This window comes from Paramormyrops kingsleyae, chromosome 9, assembly GCF_048594095.1.
Source record: "Paramormyrops kingsleyae isolate MSU_618 chromosome 9, PKINGS_0.4, whole genome shotgun sequence".
In the NCBI taxonomy this organism is placed as follows: domain Eukaryota; kingdom Metazoa; phylum Chordata; class Actinopteri; order Osteoglossiformes; family Mormyridae; genus Paramormyrops; species Paramormyrops kingsleyae.
The window spans coordinates 7768659-7789473 of record NC_132805.1 but is presented as its reverse complement, the minus strand read 5'-3'; the positions used below and the strand labels follow the sequence as shown (position 1 = coordinate 7789473).

Here is a 20815-nt window from a genome sequence, read left to right as displayed (position 1 = left end):
ATATACATACTTTAACAGAAACATTGCAGGTTAAGTAAAAGCTTTCAAAACAGTAATAATCATTATCCAGATGAATTATTTAAATAATAAACTTTATGACCCCTAAAAGTACCCCCTGTTAACCATGCAATTGATAAACACTCCAGCTTAGAAGCACACTTTAAAATGTCTGTATTGGTCTCTGCTGTTTGAATGACCATCCATCTAATCATCTTCCAACTATAAAAACCTGACAATTTTAATGCTAAAAGGCAGGACGTGGAGTGATGTGTGGCTCTTTGGGTTAGGAATGTTCCGGAAGGTCTCCAGTTTGCATCTGATGGCTGACAGAGTAACCATATCATTGTTTGGTCCATTAGCAATGACTTCCACTTTCTCCAGGGGTGCTTACTGACAAGCTTTGCTATCACATGTCTGTTCCCTCCATGTTGTGTGGGTTTCACTCTTTTAAATGATTAATTACATTTATTCCCTGATGCAGTGAGGAGACATATAGAGTGTCATTGGTATATTGAGTAACATTGTTATCTTACATATCCCTGGTTGAGGGTTTGAATCACACTTGTATACTGTGCGTGTGGTTTCTGCATGTTCTCCTCCTGTTGACTGGGTTTCAAATAGCAGCCCAAATAACTGCAGTTTGGTATCTCATTCACCCTAAGTATGTGGACCCTGTGATGGACTAGCGTCCAATCCAGGGTGACCCCTTATGCCCGTGCTTCCTGGGAAAAGTTGGGAAATGCAGATTAGTCATGACAGTCCAGTGAATTACTGGTTATGGACAATAATCTAAAAGAAACCTTTTATCGCTACTAACAACCATACATTTATTTATTGCATTTAAGCACTATTCAGGAGCTAATTTAGATCTGCAATTTTTGGGCAAATTTATTTATGGCGCACATTGCGGAGTTTCCAGGCGTTGTATCAACAGATGTTTAACGAAGTTGACCTTTGCCCTAGATATGGATTCTCTACGGAGAGAGGAACCATTTTTTCGTGGTCGTTGTTTGCAACCAAATATGTAGGCGCACGCACGAAACTATTGGTTGGTCTAGTGCTGCTTTGGTCCTTACGCTTTAGCTCCTCAGATACCGATTGGATATTTCCTAAATTTGATTGATAGCTGGGACGTGAAGCATTTTTCATTGGTGGTGCTCTCGGGCGGATCCACAAGAGCCCGCCCCCTAATACCTCCATTGGTATCACGACGAAGTTCCTCCGGCTTGCTTTCCTTGAGCGAAACCTTGTGTATCTGTCTCTTTGGAACACATATGGCTGCCCGAGTTCTCGTCGGTGTTAAGCGGGTCATTGACTATGCAGTGAAGGTACTTCCCACGTTTTTGTTTCACCTTCATATGAGCGTCGGCCATTCGTCGTTTTAGGGGTTTTGGGAGAGCTAGGTGGCAAATAGCTGTTGCTATTGGGTCGGCGCGCAGCAAGGTCAGCAGCAAAACTGCCGGGTGTTAACTTTTTTTTGCAGTATTAACATAACAGTGTATAATAGCATGATTTTAACAATTATCTTTTACTGGATAAGTACATTTTAGAATGCATTAGTGAGCACCTAGGAATTGTTTTGCTTAAAATAAATAGACAATTCATCCGGTGTTGTGTGATCCCTGTGTATGAACACGAGCTGAAATGAACAGTAAGTAAAAAGGATATTTTCCGTAGTTGAACCTAAACCTCTTTGCTTTTTTGGGTTGTGTTTTGTGGAACCGAGGTTGCATGACGTGCAGGCGGTGTTTGCCTAAAGGTTTCTGTTCCGTTACCATGAATCCAGCTCTGCGTGCATGTTTTTTTTTAATCAATAATAGATCGCTTTGCTGAAACGTCCCATTAAAAGTTTAAGTCATTTTTGGATTCTTCGTCATAGTCGGTGTGGTCCTACAGTCAGCTGCCCTTATTATCTGACTGTATCTACTAAGTACACAAACCACGTCCTTAAAACTACAACTCTACCAGGTATCTCCCCCACAAACAATTATCAACCAGACGAGGTTGAAGTACACAAATAATGTGACGCGCAACAACAGGACGCAGACAATCAGTCTCCCCCTGCCCGGTGACTTAGGTACTGTATGCTACATATCAGTCTGTAGTTATGCTACTTGTACGCTAACTGGTTTGGAAGGGAGTTTGCCTGGCGATTGAATTGTGAGCTTAATTAAAAAAAACTGCACTGAATTTGCCTGATATGATCTTCCGGTTACTTTAATAACTGAAAATTTAACTCCATCTGAAGTACTAGTTGGGCAGAGTGGTGGTTTATGATGTTATTCGCATTAAAATGGCCACAAAGCTAGTATTTCACTCCTACTGAAGACCCTTAGTGAGGTATCGCATTTATGAATGCCACTAAGCTGTAGAGTCATCAGTGGATTGTGCTGCAGGGAAGTCTTTCAGCTACACTGGCCTGGAGATCAACCCTATTGAAATTGGTTTGTAGTTTCATGACTGGATCCTTCGTTTCTCCTGTTTTCTTGGCCATTGGTTTTATTCATAGTTATTGACCGTTTTGCCTGATATTATTAAGAGTGTGATGCATCTTAGCGTTTAAATAGCATCTCTCAGCTTACAAGTCTTTAGGCACAGTTGCCATCTGTTGCAAGAGGTTCATTATCCACAGACCCTGACGACTGCAGCTATAGGCCTTGTGTCACGGCAGCATGCTGGAGGGGGGGTGCCTGTGCCGGCTTCCCACCCCCTGACGAGCCGCTTGCCCTCAGGTCCGCGTGAAGCCGGACAACACCGGCGTGGTGACAGATGGCGTGAAGCACTCGATGAACCCCTTCTGTGAGATCGCCGTGGAGGAGGCCGTCAAACTGAAGGAGAAGCAGCTAGTAAAGGAGGTGGTGGCGGTCAGCTGTGGCCCCCAGCAAGTGCAGGTGGGCTGGGGGCGTCACTTGGTTTACGGAGGGCCATCTCTACAGCTCTGTGAACAAATATGTCTTGCTGGTTACTTGTGGTGAAAATGATCCACATGAATTCTCTTTCAGTCCTGTTTTCTCCTGCCCGGTGTCTGTCTGCGTTTTGTGCATCCTGTGAGTATTCATGTTTATGGCCATGATTGCATGTGGCGTGTAGGAGACCATCCGCACGGCTCTGGCCATGGGGGCGGACCGTGGCATCCACGTGGAGGTGTCTGGGAAGGACTACGACGCCTTGGGTCCTCTGCAGGTCTCCAAGATCATGGCCGCTTTGGCCAAAAAAGAAGAGGCCAATCTGATCATCCTGGGCAAACAGGTACCTGCAGTCCTGCACGTGATGGACACGTTCTAAGGTTCTAAGTCTCCAATTCAGCCTGAAGCTTTTCGGTCTATGCTGTGGACTTTTTTTTACAGGCAATCGATGACGACTGTAATCAGACGGGCCAGATGACTGCCGCCCTGCTGGACTGGCCTCAGGTCTGCAGGTTTCTAATCTTTTGTTGGCCTTCTGGGAAATATGGGTCTCCTGAAGCTTAGTTGAATAGATGGAATTGAAATCATTGATAAATCTCACCTTATCTTGTTTTCACACCTCTAGCCTCGCACAAACTAAAAACCTGAGTGAAAGGGGAATTTTGTTTACAAAAAAGTATCAGTCATTTTGCTTTCTCTTGTCACATTCCAAAAGTACTATGGGTATTTTTGTTGGATGGGGGTGCAGTTACATTGTGGAACCACCAGAGGGACAGATTTGGTTTATTTGGTGTCCATAGTTTTAAGGTGACACAGACTGGGTTCTGTTTAATATAACTTATTACTAGGTGTGAGAATGAGACTGGGAGACGCATGTGAGGCTGAGATGATTGCGCTGCCATTCAGTACAGAATTTTTCCCACGGCAACTATCATACGGCTCACAGTGTACACTAGCTGTCAAAGTGCTGACAGCCATATGACCAGCCCAAATTTATTTTTACATATATTTAGTTAATTTTATAAACTGTTGTTGTATGTGCGAGTAGTCCAAAGTGGCACAGGTTGGGGACAGTCTCTAAATCAGATGATGTATTTGGGCATTGATCTGTTTCATGTATAGGGAACGTTTGCCTCTGTGTGAAACCGGCTGCTCTCTCTCAGGGCACTTTCGCGTCTGAGGTGGTCCTGGAGGGTGACAAGCTGAAGGTGGTGAGGGAAGTTGACGGCGGCCTGGAGACAGTGAAGCTGGACATGCCGGCCGTGGTGACAGCGGACCTGCGGCTCAACACCCCGAGATATGCCACTCTGCCCAACATAATGGTAATGGGGGCCATTCCCTGCATAGATTCCATATGCACTACCAGTATGGGAAACCAGTCTGTCCAGTATGAGGCTTAGTCATCATACGTGGACCTTGAATTTTTACTGGTCAAAATTAAAATGTAAATTTAAATTCATCTTCAATATGAGTTTTTACTAATGAAACTTGAATTTTAAATAAGGGAGGCAAAAATTCAATGGAAGTCAATGGAAATATATTACTAGTAAAAATTGAGTTATAGATACCAATAATGAGACTTTTCACTAATAATACAGTTCTTATTATTAGAAATGATTTATACTAGTCAAAATTGAACTATAGATATCTGAAATTCATACTTTTACTGGTCAACTTTGATTTTTTTACTAGTAAGAATTATCATATTTAAGTTCTGCTTATCCTATTAAAAGACAATTTGGATTGCCATACTACCGTAGTTTTCTGTCAGCATGGTTCATACCCCGGCTGGACTGAGCTGTGGCCTGGTCTTGTATATTTTCTGCACGCAGAAGGATGTGGCTGAACGAGAAGGAAAGCATGCTCGTGTGGAACACATTGGTTAGTGTGGATTAATAGTACAGATCAACTCCTCTTCCTTCTCCCAGAAAGCAAAAAAGAAGAAGATCAGTGTGGTGAAGCCAGGGGACCTAGGTGTGGACGTGGCGTCGCGTTTGGAGGTGCTGCGGGTGGAGGAGCCTCCCCAGCGGAAGGCAGGGGTCAAGGTGGAAACTGTGGAGGATCTGGTCTCCAAACTCAAAGAAGGTGGAAGGATATAGAGGCACAGGGACAGACTGGGAGGTAAATGGGTCTAAACAAAGCTGTATTTGAGGGGAAGGAAAATAAACAAATGACATTAAAATTCAGGCATGGTTCTTACAGCCAGGGATTAGCAGAGGTAGGCGTAGCCAGGAGGTTCTCACAGAAAGAATGTTGCCTTTTAGAAATGTCTGGCGGGCTGCTTCCCCAGGCCTGCACAACATGCGATGACGATATCGGCATTGTATGTTATGTATACAGTTATGTCGCAATGGCTACAACACTCAGCTGGGTGGATACTGTGAATAAGTAAAGCTAAGACAATCATTACCATTTTTGTCCTTGCTGTTTGACTCGCTCATAGACAGTAGCGGCTTTAACGAAAACAAGGAGAAAAGTGATTAAGAACTGGTCAGCAAAAGATGTTAATCTTCTGTTGTATGGAAATAATTTGTATTCCATAGAGACGATGTTGAGCAAAAGCGAGTGATTTGTCAACACTGTTTTGTGTCTGTTGGCAACTCACCAACTTATTTCACAGACTCTTGGTAGATTATAGCCAAATAAAATATCGTGACATTTATCGCAAAGATATCAAATATCGCAGCATAAATCTTTTCCAGTTTCATTCACCCTGCGCCCACGCTGATATTTCTGTGTGCTGAGAGGAATCAGATATGGCTGCAAACAGACAGGCTGCAGGTGTAAGCAGTCTCATTGTTTCTCTTACAGCTTTGGCTGCGGTTTTTTAAACATAGATGGAAAGAAGATGTGGAGGGGGGGGGGGGAAACCAGCCAGACCGGCAGGATGACTCACAATCAGGCCGATTGGACTCCTGTGCATCCTGCTTCTCTGTGTGCCTCGTTGTCTCCCTCTGAATGCTGAAAGTGACAGCGCTGCTGTTAGCTGTCCCACGGGGGGGGGGGGGATGACGATTAGGGTGCCGTCTGCCAGCCAACCCGAGTGCGTCTGAGTGACACCATACCTCTGTACCCCTCTGTGTTAGGCCCAGCGCCCCATAGGGAGAATAGTATCTATTGTCTGTCACTGTGCCACATTAAACATTCATATCTGTCACGGTGACAGATTAATAACTTTCCTCAGACTGTCCCAGTGAAATGTTGTGTACAGTGAATGCTTGTGGATTAGTTCCCCCTGCACAGTGTCTCCCAGGATGTAACTGCCTGACATTTTAAACATAAGCACTATTACTGGAGAGTGACAATAAAGCTTAACTGGTTTTCTTTCCTATGTAAAACCTAAATCCTTAAGTGTGTTTGGCCAACCGTGACAGGAAGAGGTAGCGGCCATCTAACTGGGGGAACGACTTGCCCAGCTGGGACTGCTGGGCGACGTCAACAGATGTGACAATGACAAGTAACCCAGACACGCCTCTACATGATCCACTGCATCCAGCACATGTTCTCCTGCCCATTCTGGCAGGTTCTTGAGACTGGCATAATAATGGCCTTTTGTAGGAGTATGACAAGGTGGGAGTAGACTGCCTGCACCTTGCTTACACCACCTGTTACCACTAACCTTGTAGTAAAGTACACAGGAATTCATTGTGCTGGAGAAATATATACCATCAAGTTTTGTAACTTTAAAATGTTAGAAAAATATCAACTGGCACCAGAGGCCCTCCCTCCCAGACAAATTGCGCTGTGGGAGCACAAAAAAAAAGTCAGAGAATGGGGTGCTTAAGTATTACTGCTTATGCGTGTTCAGACTGTATGAGGCTCGGGTACTTGATACAATGTTAGGTATGTGACACATTTACGACTGGTAGGTCAAGTGATGCTGAAGTATTTTAAAATTGGAGTCCATTGACGAAAATAAGAGATGGCAGGCAAAATTGTTGAACTGCGCTCTCGATGAAAGGAAGAAACCAGTCACACGAGTCGAGTGAAACCTAGATATGGAAACACGAACAGATCGAAACTTCATTATTATCAAAGCACGGTTTATTACGTAATGTGCCCGCATGGGTACACGCAATTTGTTCATATTAAACGAGTACTAAACTCATCCCATGCGCCAGTGCTACCGGTTACTTAAGTCGGACTGCATGCTTTTTGCATTGTATTCGACTGGTGTGACAGAATACAAGATACAGTGATTCCCCGCTAGGCCTGTATCGCGGATTTTTCCCCGACGCATCACAGTTCTCTGCGGTGTGTGTGTGTGTGTGTGTGTGTGTGTATACAGCGTACAGGGTTCTGTAGCGTCTACCAGATGGCAGAGGTGTAAAAAGTTTATTATGATTATTATTATATTAGTTATTATTATTTATTAGAGTTCATTATTATGTTACTCATATCCTTAGCCGGACATCCACATATCATGTGTGTTTACAAAGTATTTTAATAAGTTACATGTATTTAAAGCGTGTGGGAGGGGTATTTTAAGGCTTAAACTATAAAAAAATGTTTGTTTATATGGTATTTCTATATTGCAGATTTTCACCTATCGCTGATGGGCTTGGAACGTAACTTCCGCGATAGGCGAGGGATCACTGTATATCCAATATATTAAAATTGATATGCATCTGAAGATGCCGCGCTTTAACCAATATGTGGGTGCGGAGGGCCCAGGACGGGTTGCTAACCCATCGCATCATTCTCGTTCATTTATTGGGATATTTTGGAATTTGTTCTCAAAACCCCTCATTAAGCCGAACATACATCAAGCTTTTTTTTTTTACCTAAGACGACTGAAAGACAGACTCACGCTCAGTTTCAAAGAAATCAGAATGAAAGCAACAGCGCTGGAATAATGCCATCAATTGAAATAGGTGTATTACTGTATATATCACGAGCGGAAACATTACATAATTGCATGAATCCCTACAAATGCATCACTAATATCTAAACCAAAGATCAATCAATCATCACATCTAGTGCCAAACAAACCCATGTTACTGCCCTGCAAAAAAAAGGAGACAAGGTAATTTTCACTCTGGATACCATACCCGCTGTTTCGCGATCCTTACAGAACTGGGCAGATCCCATGCATGCATACTGCGAGGTCATGCGTGCAACCAGGTGAGTTCCGCGTTGCCAGGTGGAGCGAGGCGGGGCGGTATTTTAACACGCACGCCTGAAAGAAATTTCGTAGGAGACTGTATGTATGTAAGGCAGATATGCGTGAAGATGCCGGCAGTTCAGCTGCGGATAAACTGATGTTTCGGTGATCAGAGAGACCTGAAGTTTAAAACCGCGATGCCGGTCTATCGCAAACAAGCCCTTCGGCGCCTTTGCTGGGGAGTCTTTACCACTTTACTGTTTGCAGGTAAAAAAAATAAAAATCCCTCACCGTGTTTTCGTTATTGAAGCTCTTAAGACTGGGCTCCTGCCATAAGATTGGCGTATTGGTGTTCTGTTGGCATAAAACAGCGTGGACTGGGAGGACTCACTGGACGTTAAAAACCGGGTTTTTCAGTGCTTTTAGTATTTTGATGGTTTACAACTAATATTGTTATTGACTAATTTGGTGAGTATATGAAAGCCAAGTTTTTTTTGATCTGCTAGGTAGGTCTATTATTATTGGCAGTGAATGTAGCTTACATTTAGCCTAATTATTAAGAACATATATCAATGACTGAATTTTTCTGACTCCCACGTAGGTTCTGCAGATTGCGACCTAAGTCTCGCAGTCCAGAGCCCCCCTTTGGTCATTGCCAAGGCTGGTAGCAACGTGACTCTGAATGTGTCTTTCACTGGAGCCCAGAATCCCGTAATAGAGTGGTTTGTGGGCGCATTGCCCATCGTGACCTGGAGGAGCCCCAGTCCCCCAGACATCGCCCCTAATTACGCGGGCGTCGTGTCGCTGATGCCCAATGGCTCACTCGTCTTCAGCAACGTGCCGCAGAACTACAGTGCCACTTACACTATGACCGTCACGGTGGTTGGTTCTCCACTGAAGACCGCCAGCATCACCCTCCAAGTGTTTGGTAAGTACGCCAAGGTTAGCCGATTGGTTGCTTGACTTTTGAAGCTTGTGTGCATATTTGTGAGCAAAATAGTTTTTTCTTACAAGTACGATGTTTATATTCATTCCGCTGCTGTTGTTGTGCCTTTAAGTGTCAGAGTAGTTCGTATCTAGTAATTTTCAAAAATTGCTGGGTGTCTGAATTAAGAAGGTGAAAAGCAGCAGACAATGACACCTTGAGTCTCAGTCTCCAGCTGCACACAGTAACTGCTGCTTTAACCTGTTTTAGTTATATATTGCTGATGGAACTTGACAATCTGAACTGCAAGCAAACTGGTCAATAAATAGCCATCGTTAAAAAGGGATTCCAGTATTTGATTTCTGAATGTTTCTACCTATAACGTGTGTTTGATTGTATATATGGGATTTTGTAAATCAGTCAAATGAGCAGACCAGGCAGATTAGAGTCTAGGCACAAAATGTAGACAGGGAAAGATATGGTCAAAGTTAAATACTTAAAATAAGAGGTATAATCTCACTGATGCACATAAAGATAAAGAAATCCATGATGTGGCAGGTGAAATCTATAAGACTCTGTAAGCTGTATGTGACACAAAGAGGATATCTGGTTATTAGTATGACAATTCTGCAGCCTGTCTCAGATATTTATTTCCTGCACTGTGCCATACCACCGGCCCCTATCTTTGCATTTACAGTTTTTTTGGTTGCTTTGGCACATTTCATGTAATATGTTACATATTCTCAAGAAGTCCATAGCATTTATCAAAACACTTCATACATATAGAAAAATAAGTATTTATTTTCTTATTCTTTTTTTTATTTCACTTTGCTATTCAACATTTTATATTCCTCTTCTTTCACAGTTTTATTCTTTTTTATGGCACTCCTTTGACTCCATAAGGAGCATCAGTGTCACCTAATCAAAGCATGAGTAAATGGGCTGGATAAGAGCTGATAGCCCTGTGTTCTAGTGAGTATTTCTGAGATTTGCTTTTTCTTCCTCTACAGCCCCACCTGTGTGCTTGATTCAGAGCGCAAATACAAACCTGAATTACACCTGTCAGACGCCAGGAGACACCATTTCAGTGCTGTCCTTCCCACAACTGAACAAGACCTTCTCCACGAATGGGAGCTTAAGCCTTGTAGTACCACCAGCTCAAAATCTCAGTGGAATGGCAATCTCTTGCATTGCTAATCAGATTAACATCACGCAAAGCTGCAGCGTGACAGCTCGTAAGTGCATGGTTGGCAGGAATGTAAGCACAGAGTATAGTATAGAGTATGTATTGTACATCTGTTCAGACCTCTTGTTACCATATATCATGGGCAGGTAGTGGCAGTTCATTAAGCAAGGGTTAAATTAAGGTTAAACAATTGTATGTTTTAAAATGCAGAGCTGCGGAGGCTTAATTATCTTAGCTAGTTGATGACCAATAAGGTTTGGGCAGTATTACAGTAATATGGTATTGTAGATGTTCGGGGGGGGGGGGGGGGGGGGGGCACCAGGCACCGGTGCTCTGGACTTTTATTGCCAAGATTTCAAAATACCACAGTAGCATTGCTGCTGAAAATACTGCCAAAATACCATATGGTATAATGTCTAGATGATATGACAGTATGGAAAATAATATACCGCCCAAGCCTATTCTCCATCCAGCTGACTACCACGCATCATGAAATGACAGTTGCATGTGCATGGCTGCAGTGTTAATACTGGCATTGTTCATTGTGCAGGTCTACTAGGAATATGACAGTCTGTCCATAAGAATGAGGGATGGAGCTAAATTATAACAAAAGACTAAAGGAAGTACATCTGTATGCTTTTAGTGGTTTGTTACTTCAGAGAGTATTTGTACCCTGTTTGACACACAGTCATGTTCTGGTCATTGTAGAAGCCCCTCAAGGTGTTGCGCCCACGGTCTCAAGCACGGTGAGCAATGGGAACCTGGTGGTCACCATCACCAGTGCCATCAGGTCTGTGCCAGCAGCCAACATCATCTGGTTCAAAGGTTCTCAGGTCCTGTCAAACGGAGGGCCGTATCAGATCAGCAGTGACACCACACAGCTGAACATCACCAGGTTGAACCTGACTGTGTCTGACCTCAGCAACTACACCTGCAAGCTCAGCAACCCTTTTGGACCTCTACAGAACAGCATTCAGCTGATAGGTAGGAAGATGATCTGTAGCACAAACATAACGCAGATTCATCATGACTCTGAGGGTCTCCTCCAGCACCAGGAGCAGGATCTTCTCCTTACTGCTGCTCTCCTCCCTACAGGCCCCACAATCTCAGATTCCAGCCTTATCTCCAACACTGCAGGCACCATGGTAACGCTGACCTGGGATGTCCCCAGCACCTCTGTGTTCACAGGTAATCCAACAGGAAGAAATGGGACTGATGAAAATATGTACAAAGGACAGAATTCTTTTATCATCAGTCTAATTGGGTGTAAAATTGCTTCTTGAATATTAATGTCATAAATGCACAGGGCGTGTGTTCTATTGCTCAGTCACTGTTTCCACCCCTCTGTGAAAAGGCTTTAATATCCAGATGGAGGGACCTGCTCTCCAGCCCAGCAATGGGACAAACCAGCGTAGAAAACGGGACACAGGAGGTTTCCAAACCATAGCGGTGATGCCAAGCAGCGCCCGGAGCAAACAGATCTCTGGGCTTGACCCCAACTCCAACTACTTATTCCAAGTCGTCCCCTTGGCAGGCAGTGTCACCGGACCGCCTTCACAGAACTACAGTGTCGGACCAGGTGAGCCTTTCCGACTTTGAGGACAGTGATTCAGCCAATGACAAGCCCTTAATGGGAAGGGTTTTCTATAAACCAGGTATCCACAGTAAATAAGGCTTATTTAGCTGCTGTAAATAAAGGCATTTCTGTGTTTATCCTGCCTAAATGCATCCATGCTACCTCACCCAGTTCAGAAGCAAATATTTTTCCAGGATCCTGTTGAATCTGTTAATGGTCAGGAATGAGAATGCAGATTCTCGTATGATATGATACATGAGGAATTTTCCTTTGTCTCAAAGTCTTATACGCTTCCAGTTCCAGGCCAGGGACTGAGCAAGGCGGCCATCCTGGGCCTTGCTATCGGAATACCCTGTGGTTTCCTCCTCCTCCTCATCATCATCGCTCTCATCATCCTCTGTGTCGTCTGCTGCAGACGGAGACGTGAGACCTTTTTTAACATAATGCTTGGGCCTCCTCTTCTTGTTACTCATAGTGAGAGCTGTTCGTTCTTTGTTTTGTAGGCCGACAGCAAACGTATCCTCCCCCCGGGGCTTCTGAGAAGGTAATCTGTACTCCTTTCCCGTTAAACTGATAAATTAGAACATTAAATGCTTTATTTTCCTTGCGTCACCTATGGCCACAATGGTTACTGTACTATTACTGCCTGAGTGATGATGGTATTTATTCAAAAGCAGATCAGATAAGTACATTTCAATAGACTGTCAATGTAAGCGATATATTTTATCATTTATTATTGCTAGGGGGTGGTTGTAGCTTAGCAGGGTAAACCTCTGTGCCTGTGATCTGAAGGCTGCCTGTTTGAATCCCATCCTTGGTAGAATAGTCACAACTCCATTGGGCTCTTGAGCCCCACAAAAATGCTCCAGGACTGCCACATTAATGGCTGACCCCATGCTTAGATCCCAATTTTTGCTCGCTCTATCTATCTGTCTGTCTATCTGTCTGTCTGTCTATCTATCTGTCTGTCTGTCTGTCAACGAACAAGATGGGTTACAAAGAAGCACTACAAATACCAGTACTTCTGCAAATGAAACTTCATTATAACATTGAATTTTTTTCTAACCGCTTTGTTTTGTCATGATACTTTTTAACATTTTCCCTTTTAACTACATTTAAACCACCCCAGACCACTTTGTCTTCTTATTAGTGAGTCAGTTACATAGAGGCACGGCTCAATGAAAAGGCTGCGTCTGAGTGAATGTCGCTGGAGTCACTCAATGTCGCCCCCTAATGGTGCTGATTAGTCTGTTCAGCCGATAACGCAGGATCACTAACGAGAAATGCTGTGATCACTCAGGTAGTGACAGGCCAAACCAATCTGAACACCCCGCATAATCTGCTCACTGGAGGAATTCAAAATGGGTCTCCTGTCAAAAACCCCAAGGTATTTCTGGGTGGAAATGCCCCTTTTTCTTGCCCTTGTTGGACACCTCCCTGTGGGTGGTACAGCTCTCACTCCTGTGCTAACCATTCTCCTTTCTCTCCTAGGGAATCCCCGAGCGACAATTCCCCCTCCCCTCCACAGGGATGCTTTCCCCTATGCGGATGGCCACAACTGTTTAATGAAGAAAAAACTCTTCTGTCTTGCACTGATATTTTGATGTTTTTATATTGACAGAAATGTATATCTAGTATTATGGTGTTCTTTCTATTGTAATGATTTGTATTGCTACATTTTATAAATAAATACCTCAACATTAAGTACAAGTTTAGTCTATTGTTTGATTTGTAAAAAATATACTACTTCTACAGTGAGTATCGGCATTGCCTTCTTGAAACTCTAGAAATGTATCCTTCAAACATGTCATCCTATCCAGAAAGTGTGTGAAAACTGGACATTATTCAGTGCAGTAATTCTAGATGTGATTTCTGACAGTCAGGAGTCAACTTGAAAATGACAGGTGGTGGTAGTGGTGTTTTTAAGTGGAAGTATAGTTGTTATTATTTGAACTCACGTGATTATTTTAAAAAAGTATGATTAACATATTGGATTATGCTGTTTTTCCTATCATAAATTTTAAAAAGCAGGATGCAAAATTTTTGATTTTAAGAGGTGTCATGACAAGATTACATTACATTACAGTCTAAACAGCACTGAACATCCTGAACATCCAGCAATACACAACTTCTACTTAAAATTCTCCATTTTAAAATTCATGCTGAACTTCCTTGGACCAAGTTCCTGGGCCCTTCCTGACTGGGAACTTTTTTGGCTCCTGGTGCCAAGTTCCTGGACCCTTCCTGACTAGGAACTTTTGTGGCTCCTGGTGCTAAGTTCCTTGGAACTTTTGTGGCTCCTGGTGGTGGTTCCTCTTTTCGCAGGAGAAAGGGAAGTCTGTCCCAAAGCTTGCCATTGTATTTGTACCTTACACCTTAATGAAGGGAACTTCATTCAGCTGTGTGTGACTAGAAACAGAGTGGAGAGGGTCTAGTTTGGTATTAGTGTGTATTTTTTCCTAGTGGGCCATTGTGCGTAGTGTGTGATTTCAGATGCAGCCTGAGTGACCATTTTGTTATCTTTAACTTAAGATCGATTGTTAATTATCATGCTTTTCCAAAAACCCTTCGTAACTAAAGTAGCTTATCTCGTTCGTAGATTTACTAGTGCTCCAACCCGCTATTTTCTATGCCGTTGTTTATTTGAACTTTTGCCTGCTGTCCTGTCACAGAGACAGAGGTCTGCCAGAATAGATGACCTTCATGAGCGCGGAACTGGCTGATATGCTACACCAGTTCATCGTCGTCCATACTTACAATATCCTCATCTAGCCAACTTCCCCCAAAGAACACGTCGCGCATGTTTGACAAGTTCTTTAACAGGTCTGTGACCCTCTCCTTTTCATCAAAGGTGAGAAATGTAAGTTCCACTGGTCACCAATCAAGCTTTTGGGATACCAAATCCAGTCCCAGACCACCAAGGACCTGCAGCACTTACTGGGGTTCACAAAATTTTATCAGTGCTTTATAAGGGGGTTCAGCTCAGTCGCCACCCCACTGACTGACCTGATATGGGCCCAACAAACCACACTCCTGAGGACAAAGCCACCTTGCAGGCCTGAAAAATGTCTTCTCCTCTCTGCTGATCCTCCAGCAGCCAGACCCTTTGATTCCCTTCAACGTCAAGGTGGATGCTTCTGAGGTAGGAGATGGGGTCGTCCTCTCACAGTGTCAGACACCTGGAGGACGCACCCATGAACCTTCTCAAGGAAGCTCATCCGGGTGGAGTGAAGCTACAACATAGAGAATTGGAAGCTCTTGACAATCAAACTGGCCCTGGAGGAGTGGTGACACTGGTTAAAGAGAGTGGTTCACTCCTTAAAAGTCTTGACTGACCATCGGAATCTGTAGTACCTCAAATCAGCCAAGCAGTTTAATGCCCATCAAGCCTGATGGGCACTCTTCTTCACTTGTTTTGGTTTCCAGGTTTGTTGTATTCCGCAGTCAAAGAAAGCAGAAGCCGATGGCTTGATTCCGCCAGTTTGACTCCAACCACTCCCTACACGAGACCATCCTTGGTCCAAATTTCTCTAGACTTCATCACCAATCTCCTGGCTTCTCAAGGCAACATAGTGGTTCTCACAGTAGTGGACAGATACTCCAAGATGTGTCGGCTTATACCACTCCCATCAGCCACTGAGCTAGCCGATGTTCTGTTCCCCTGGGTGTTCTGGTATTATGGGGTACTTGAGGACATGGTAGTGCTGGGCTATAAAATGATCTCGATTTTTTATCGATAAAAAATTAGGACAATCACGATGATACACACAGACTATAAAACTCGATCAACCAAGTTTGCTCAGTTTTAAAGAATGTTTCTGAGACAGACAACTCGATGGCCTATTGCCTAACGAACAGAGGTTTACTGAACGCCAGCACAACAGCCAATCACCAACGACGTTGTAATTTTGCCCAATGGGTGCGTTCGACTTGCGGCTGACGTGACGTGCAGCGAGATCTGCCAGCAGCTGCAGGGGTGGAGTATAAACTGACTGCAGCCAAGTCGTATAACTTCTACTCCTCGTAGTCTGCGAGACATGACTGCAATGGCAGCACTGTCAGAAGGGTGTAGATAAATCTATACAAATATCACCTGCATGCACATTACTTCTTTTACAATAACCAACTCCTGATATAAACTGTTAGCACTGAATAAAACTATTGCGTATATATAGTGGCTCTGTGTAAAAAGATAGCTGCCAGGAAAAAAATCAAATACATGTATTTCAAGGATTCAAACTTTTATTGTCATGTACAGAGTACAATGCAATTCTTCCTTGAATGCCTTCACAGAATGATTAAACAAATAAAGCAGCGCAAAATTACAGTAACTAACAATAAATAAACCACTAACTTACGTGTACTGTTAGAGCATTCATGTCATTTATTCAAACCTTATTTTACCAGGTAAATTAACTTAAAACCAGTTCTCACTGCTTTACGTGCTTTTCGGGAGAAATAGCAGATAACGCATTGGAACTTCCTGGGATACAAACGTCATGCGTGAGTCTGTCATATCTGAGTCATTCCACGTTTTTCTACCACGCCCCCCTCGTGAGAAAACAGTGACATCAGACCCACCTGAGTAGAAACACCTGCTCCACTCCTCACTTAATCCTGTTCTGCCTCACGTTCAGTGCGAGGTATTGTTGATTGCATATGAGACTTACCAAACGTTTTTCGGTACCGCTTTCCATACAACGAGAAAGAGAAGAGGGAGTGGCTGTGTAAACTAAAAAGCCATTTTCACAATTTTTCATGTTTAGTATTGGGATGCAAAGGTACACAAAATTCAAGGTTCAATACAAACCTGGGTTTTGCATTCACAGTTCGATGCAATTTCTATACAGCAGGGAAAACAGAATTTGTTCTGAGATTATTAAAACCACTAAAACAATTAGGAAAAGTTGTAAACCAGAGGCTATGTTTATGTATGATGACACACTTTGTCAATTTGTACAATTTGTATGTCGTAAAAAAAATAGAAAATATAATATCATTAAAATCATAATGAACTAAATCCCGTGTTCTCTATTACCGACTATGGTCACCTATCTGTAACTAAATTTGCTTAAATGTCACGGGAGACTAATTTGCAGAGGTTGTACCTAAATTTGCTTAAATGCCATGGGAAGACTGACTTGCAGAGGCTGTTTCTGCCTTGCTCCGGTCTGGTCGTACACACACGAATGATGTCATCTCAGCAACATATTTCAATTCGGTATAACACCGACGGACAGTCTCGGTTTTATCAAGTACTCTCTCCAGTGTTGGTGTAATATATTATCAAATCAAAATGTTCCCAAATCGCCAATTATGATGGACTGTAACCAGGATTTACCGTAGCATATACACATACCGACAAATAGGAACTAACGGTCAAGTTAAACAGACAGAATTGAAATGAACTTCCTTTAACTAATGGGTTCCCACCTGCAGATTGTAAATGGTCAGCAGATGGCGATAGTACGCTATGTACTTCAAGTCTCCTATTTATGGAGTATGCGGCATTTTCCTTAATATTTGTGAATCTGTGAGAGCAGAGCTGAGCATGAGTTGTCTCCTGTTGAAAATTCAACCAACGTATTTCACAGATAATTGTTTCCATCAATAAAAATATGGCACCAGAACGTCCCATTGTTTGATTTCTATGTTCACTACAGTAGAAGTATGACAGACCATGCTGCTTACTGAAGCCAAGGATCTTATAATAACGTGGTCTGTGGGTAAAGTGCTTATCTTGAATGTGTTTGTGCGCATATACAAATGAATAGGCAGATGAGAGTATACAGACAGAGAACACAGGTAATGAGAGATATAGTGAAAAGTTAAATACTTCTTGGCAGAAGGATAAAACTTGATACTTTTCCTCTATAAACAAATAAACCCATATTTTGATTCAATCCAATGCTAGTATTGCCGATATTAATCTCCATACCAATATAAATTTTCAAAATGAAAAAGAATCAGTATTTCAGTATCCCTGTAATATACCGTGGATAAGGTGTCAGCATTTTCACCATGATGTTACACCATGTTTTGAAAGACAATACGTTGGTTCACTACACCCTGACCAACACAACAGCATGTAACAGCGATGTGGCAGGTGACGTCTGTATGACTCAAATGTAGAACGGTTATCAGGGAGCTTGTCTTCATAAACTACCTTTATATGACACACAAAGGCTTCCTGGTTGTTAGTATTAAAGTTCTGCAGCCTCATTTCAGATATTTCGTTCCCGCACTGCGCTGAACCACTGGCCCCCACCTTCACATTTGAAGTGCAGAAATCCATGCTGGCAGGGTGACACATCTTCAGTCATAAAAGGACTACAGCCCTGAGGAAGAGCTGATGCTGCAGAGCAATGCTATCGAAACTGGTCTAGGAGCGGCACTCACACAACAAGGCAAACCCGCAACATACGGGAGCAGAGCACTTACTCGAACTGAAAGGGGTTAGGCTCAAACGCGAAAGGAGTGCCTAGCAATAGTCTTTGGTATGGACAAATTCCATCAGTATACTTATGACCTATCAATGGTCAAGCTGATCTTTAGCCACTGAAGAATATTGTCAAATCTCCACTGATTAATGCTGTCAAGAGTATTATCATGTCACTTACAATAGCAGTCAAAAGTTTGGACACACCTACCTATTGGGGCCCTTCACCCCAATTGCCCCAGGCACTGGCTGCCCCTGCCGTCTCCTCTATGCCAGGTCCATGAGGTGGCCTCCTGAGATGCTTTTCCAGCTGTCCTGAAGGAGGTCCCACATATATGCTGAGCTCTCATTGGCTGCTTTTCCTTCACTCTCTGCTCACGCTCCGAAACTATTTCCACTGTGTTTCGGTCAGGTGGTCAGGTCATGTAAGGCGACACTATCACTCTCACTCATCGTTGTAGGTGGCTTGGCGTGTCCCAACTTTACACTGGTACTGTATGTCCCAGGCCATGACATGATGGTAGCAAACAGTTTGAGCAGTGCAGGTCAGACAGAAATGGAGACAGAGACTGGAAACATAGTAGATTACTGACCAGTCCCAGTAAAGAGACTATGTGCTATTAATTCTGCCACAAACATACACAAAGCTGCAGACACTATTCAGCACTTTCAAGAGAAGGTGGCCACAGCACAAAAGAGACACACCTGTAGAAATAATGCATTGTTACTCCTTTCAGGAGGAGCTGAGTTGTTGGGTCCAACTTGCTTGTTGTTAACTTCGTTTTCCCATGACCATGCAGTAATCCAAGCAAAGAAGCCGTTTAGGTGCTTGATGCAAATTTCTTTAACGGAATGTATGTAGTAGAATAGGCCAATATTACTCATTGAATTTCAATATAGGCAGGGATGGACAAAACTGGTTCGCAACTACACATTCACCTTTAAAAACGATACGTGCTACAATCAATTGTTTCTAAAAGCACAAATGCTAACTAATGTCACTGCTATGACAAGAAAATACCTTGCATTTTAACATGTATACCCAATATATGAAATATCACATATCAGCGTGTGTACTGAGTACTTGCGTACCAGTTATGTCCATCCCTGATTATAGGGTAGAAAGATAGAGCAATTAATAAACAGCAGTGCTGTGCTCTAGAACTTGTGAAATAACTTGTTACCCAGCTAGTAGCTTTATAGTTCATTTCAACAGGAATACTCAGACAGTGGCATCTTGTGATTTATCATATATCCAACTGGGTCGCGGGGACCCACTTTGGAGCCTATCCCGGAAGCAACGGGCACGAGGCAGGGAACAACCCTGGATGGGGGGCAAGCCCATCGTAGGGCACACTCGCACACCATTCAGTCACACATGCACACCTAAGGGCAATTTAGCAACACCAATTAGCCTCTTTGGACTGTGGGGGGAAACCGGAGTACCCGGAGGAAACCCCACGACGACATGGAGAGAACATGCAAACTCCACACACATGTGACCCAGGCGGAGACTCGAGCCCACGTCCCAGAGGTGCGAGGCAACAGTGCTAACCACTGCACCACCATGCCGCCCCGATTTATCATATATGTAAGACTTAATTAGCGATAAATCAGGCTAGCTACTTTTGCTCATAAGGATAAATTAATTTCTATCAGCTAAACGTATGCGTCTTATAGTCGCTCAGTACTGCGCAGTCACAAACGAAACTCGCTCACTCAAACACACACAGAATAAGAAGCACCTACGTAAGATGGATTTCCTGATAGAGAAACAATTAAAGAGGAGGTCCCTTTACAAGAGGAACCGTACGTGGTGGGCAGTTTAACAAGCGGGTAAAAATGAAATGAAACAACTACAGCACACGTCACACACGGCACATTATTTACATAAATGACGTAGTCAGGCTATTTGCACAAGCCGCGCAGCACGCTGGGAAACATGCAAATTACGACCGGCCGGAGTTTGGCTGACGACACCGGCACCCCTGTCAGCCACCGCCACTAATTCTGTGGGAAACGCTGGGTATAAATTAAGGATATAATGCTTCCGAGACCGATATCGCGATACCAACATTTATGATATATCGTGGTTCTGGAAGATGAAATAGCGAAACCCCCACAACCCCAATCCGTGGCAGCAGGTGCAGCCTGATCAGATTTCATCACTTTAGTAAATGTTTGAAAAGTAATTTTAATTTAACAATTAACACTATAACACATGTAAATAGTATAATTATTATTCTGCTTAAAGTTAGGGCAAGCTGTATATTTTGTAAGTGTCATCACTAGGGTTGTAAAGGTACCCGTATTGATACGGTATTCGACGTGTACTGTTACTATTTTGTATATTTTTGTATTTTCAAATTACTTGTATTTTATTTAAATGCATTTTCTCACAGCAATATTTTGTATTTTATTGTTACATTTGATGACCATGCAAGTATTTGTAATTTGTCACAAGATACTTCTTGATGTATTTGTGGCTATTTCTGAATAAGCATATTAGACAAGAATTTCAATGATGGCTCATTTTCAAGGCTATTTAGTAAGCCTATGGAAAATGTACTGTTAACTGGCACTGCTTCTGCATGAGCCCCGCATGTGCTTTCCTAGCCAATCACAATTTTCTTCCTTGCTGCTGGACTCACTTACAGACAGTGTGGCACATACGTGTGA

General features: G+C 43.0%; 2 protein-coding genes across 2 annotated transcripts in view; both read left to right on the top strand.

Moving 5' to 3' along the window:
- The first annotated feature begins 1169 nt into the window (after positions 1–1169).
- Positions 1170–6244, top strand: etfb (electron transfer flavoprotein subunit beta). The gene is made up of 7 exons (XM_023813071.2): positions 1170–1328; positions 2733–2891; positions 3091–3249; positions 3348–3410; positions 4070–4228; positions 4835–5027; positions 5718–6244. Exons 1-6 carry the CDS (start codon positions 1275–1277, stop codon positions 5003–5005), a joined length of 765 nt encoding a protein of 254 aa, XP_023668839.1. The 5' UTR covers positions 1170–1274; the 3' UTR covers positions 5006–5027; positions 5718–6244.
- A 156-nt stretch (positions 6245–6400) lies between these two features.
- The window catches only part of LOC111844513 (uncharacterized), a 70030-nt gene continuing 55615 nt past the window's right edge, over positions 6401–20815 (top strand). Inside the window, exons 1-6 of the mRNA XM_072716243.1 lie at positions 6401–8277; positions 8612–8938; positions 9946–10170; positions 10830–11105; positions 11217–11309; positions 11476–11700. Of these exons, the coding sequence (XP_072572344.1) occupies positions 8208–8277; positions 8612–8938; positions 9946–10170; positions 10830–11105; positions 11217–11309; positions 11476–11700 (1216 nt within the window). The 5' untranslated portion in view covers positions 6401–8207. The remainder of the gene's footprint in view (positions 8278–8611; positions 8939–9945; positions 10171–10829; positions 11106–11216; positions 11310–11475; positions 11701–20815) is intronic.

Excerpts from the sequence above, each read along its gene's own strand:
- etfb (XM_023813071.2), top strand. The coding sequence starts at position 1,275 with ATGGCTGCCCGAGTTCTCGTCGGTGTTAAGCGGGTCATTGACTATGCA. Across the intron at positions 1,329-2,732 it reads TCATTGACTATGCAGTGAAG|GTCCGCGTGAAGCCGGACAA; the intron begins GTACTTCCCACG and ends GCTTGCCCTCAG. Across the intron at positions 4,229-4,834 it reads CCACTCTGCCCAACATAATG|AAAGCAAAAAAGAAGAAGAT; the intron begins GTAATGGGGGCC and ends TCCTTCTCCCAG.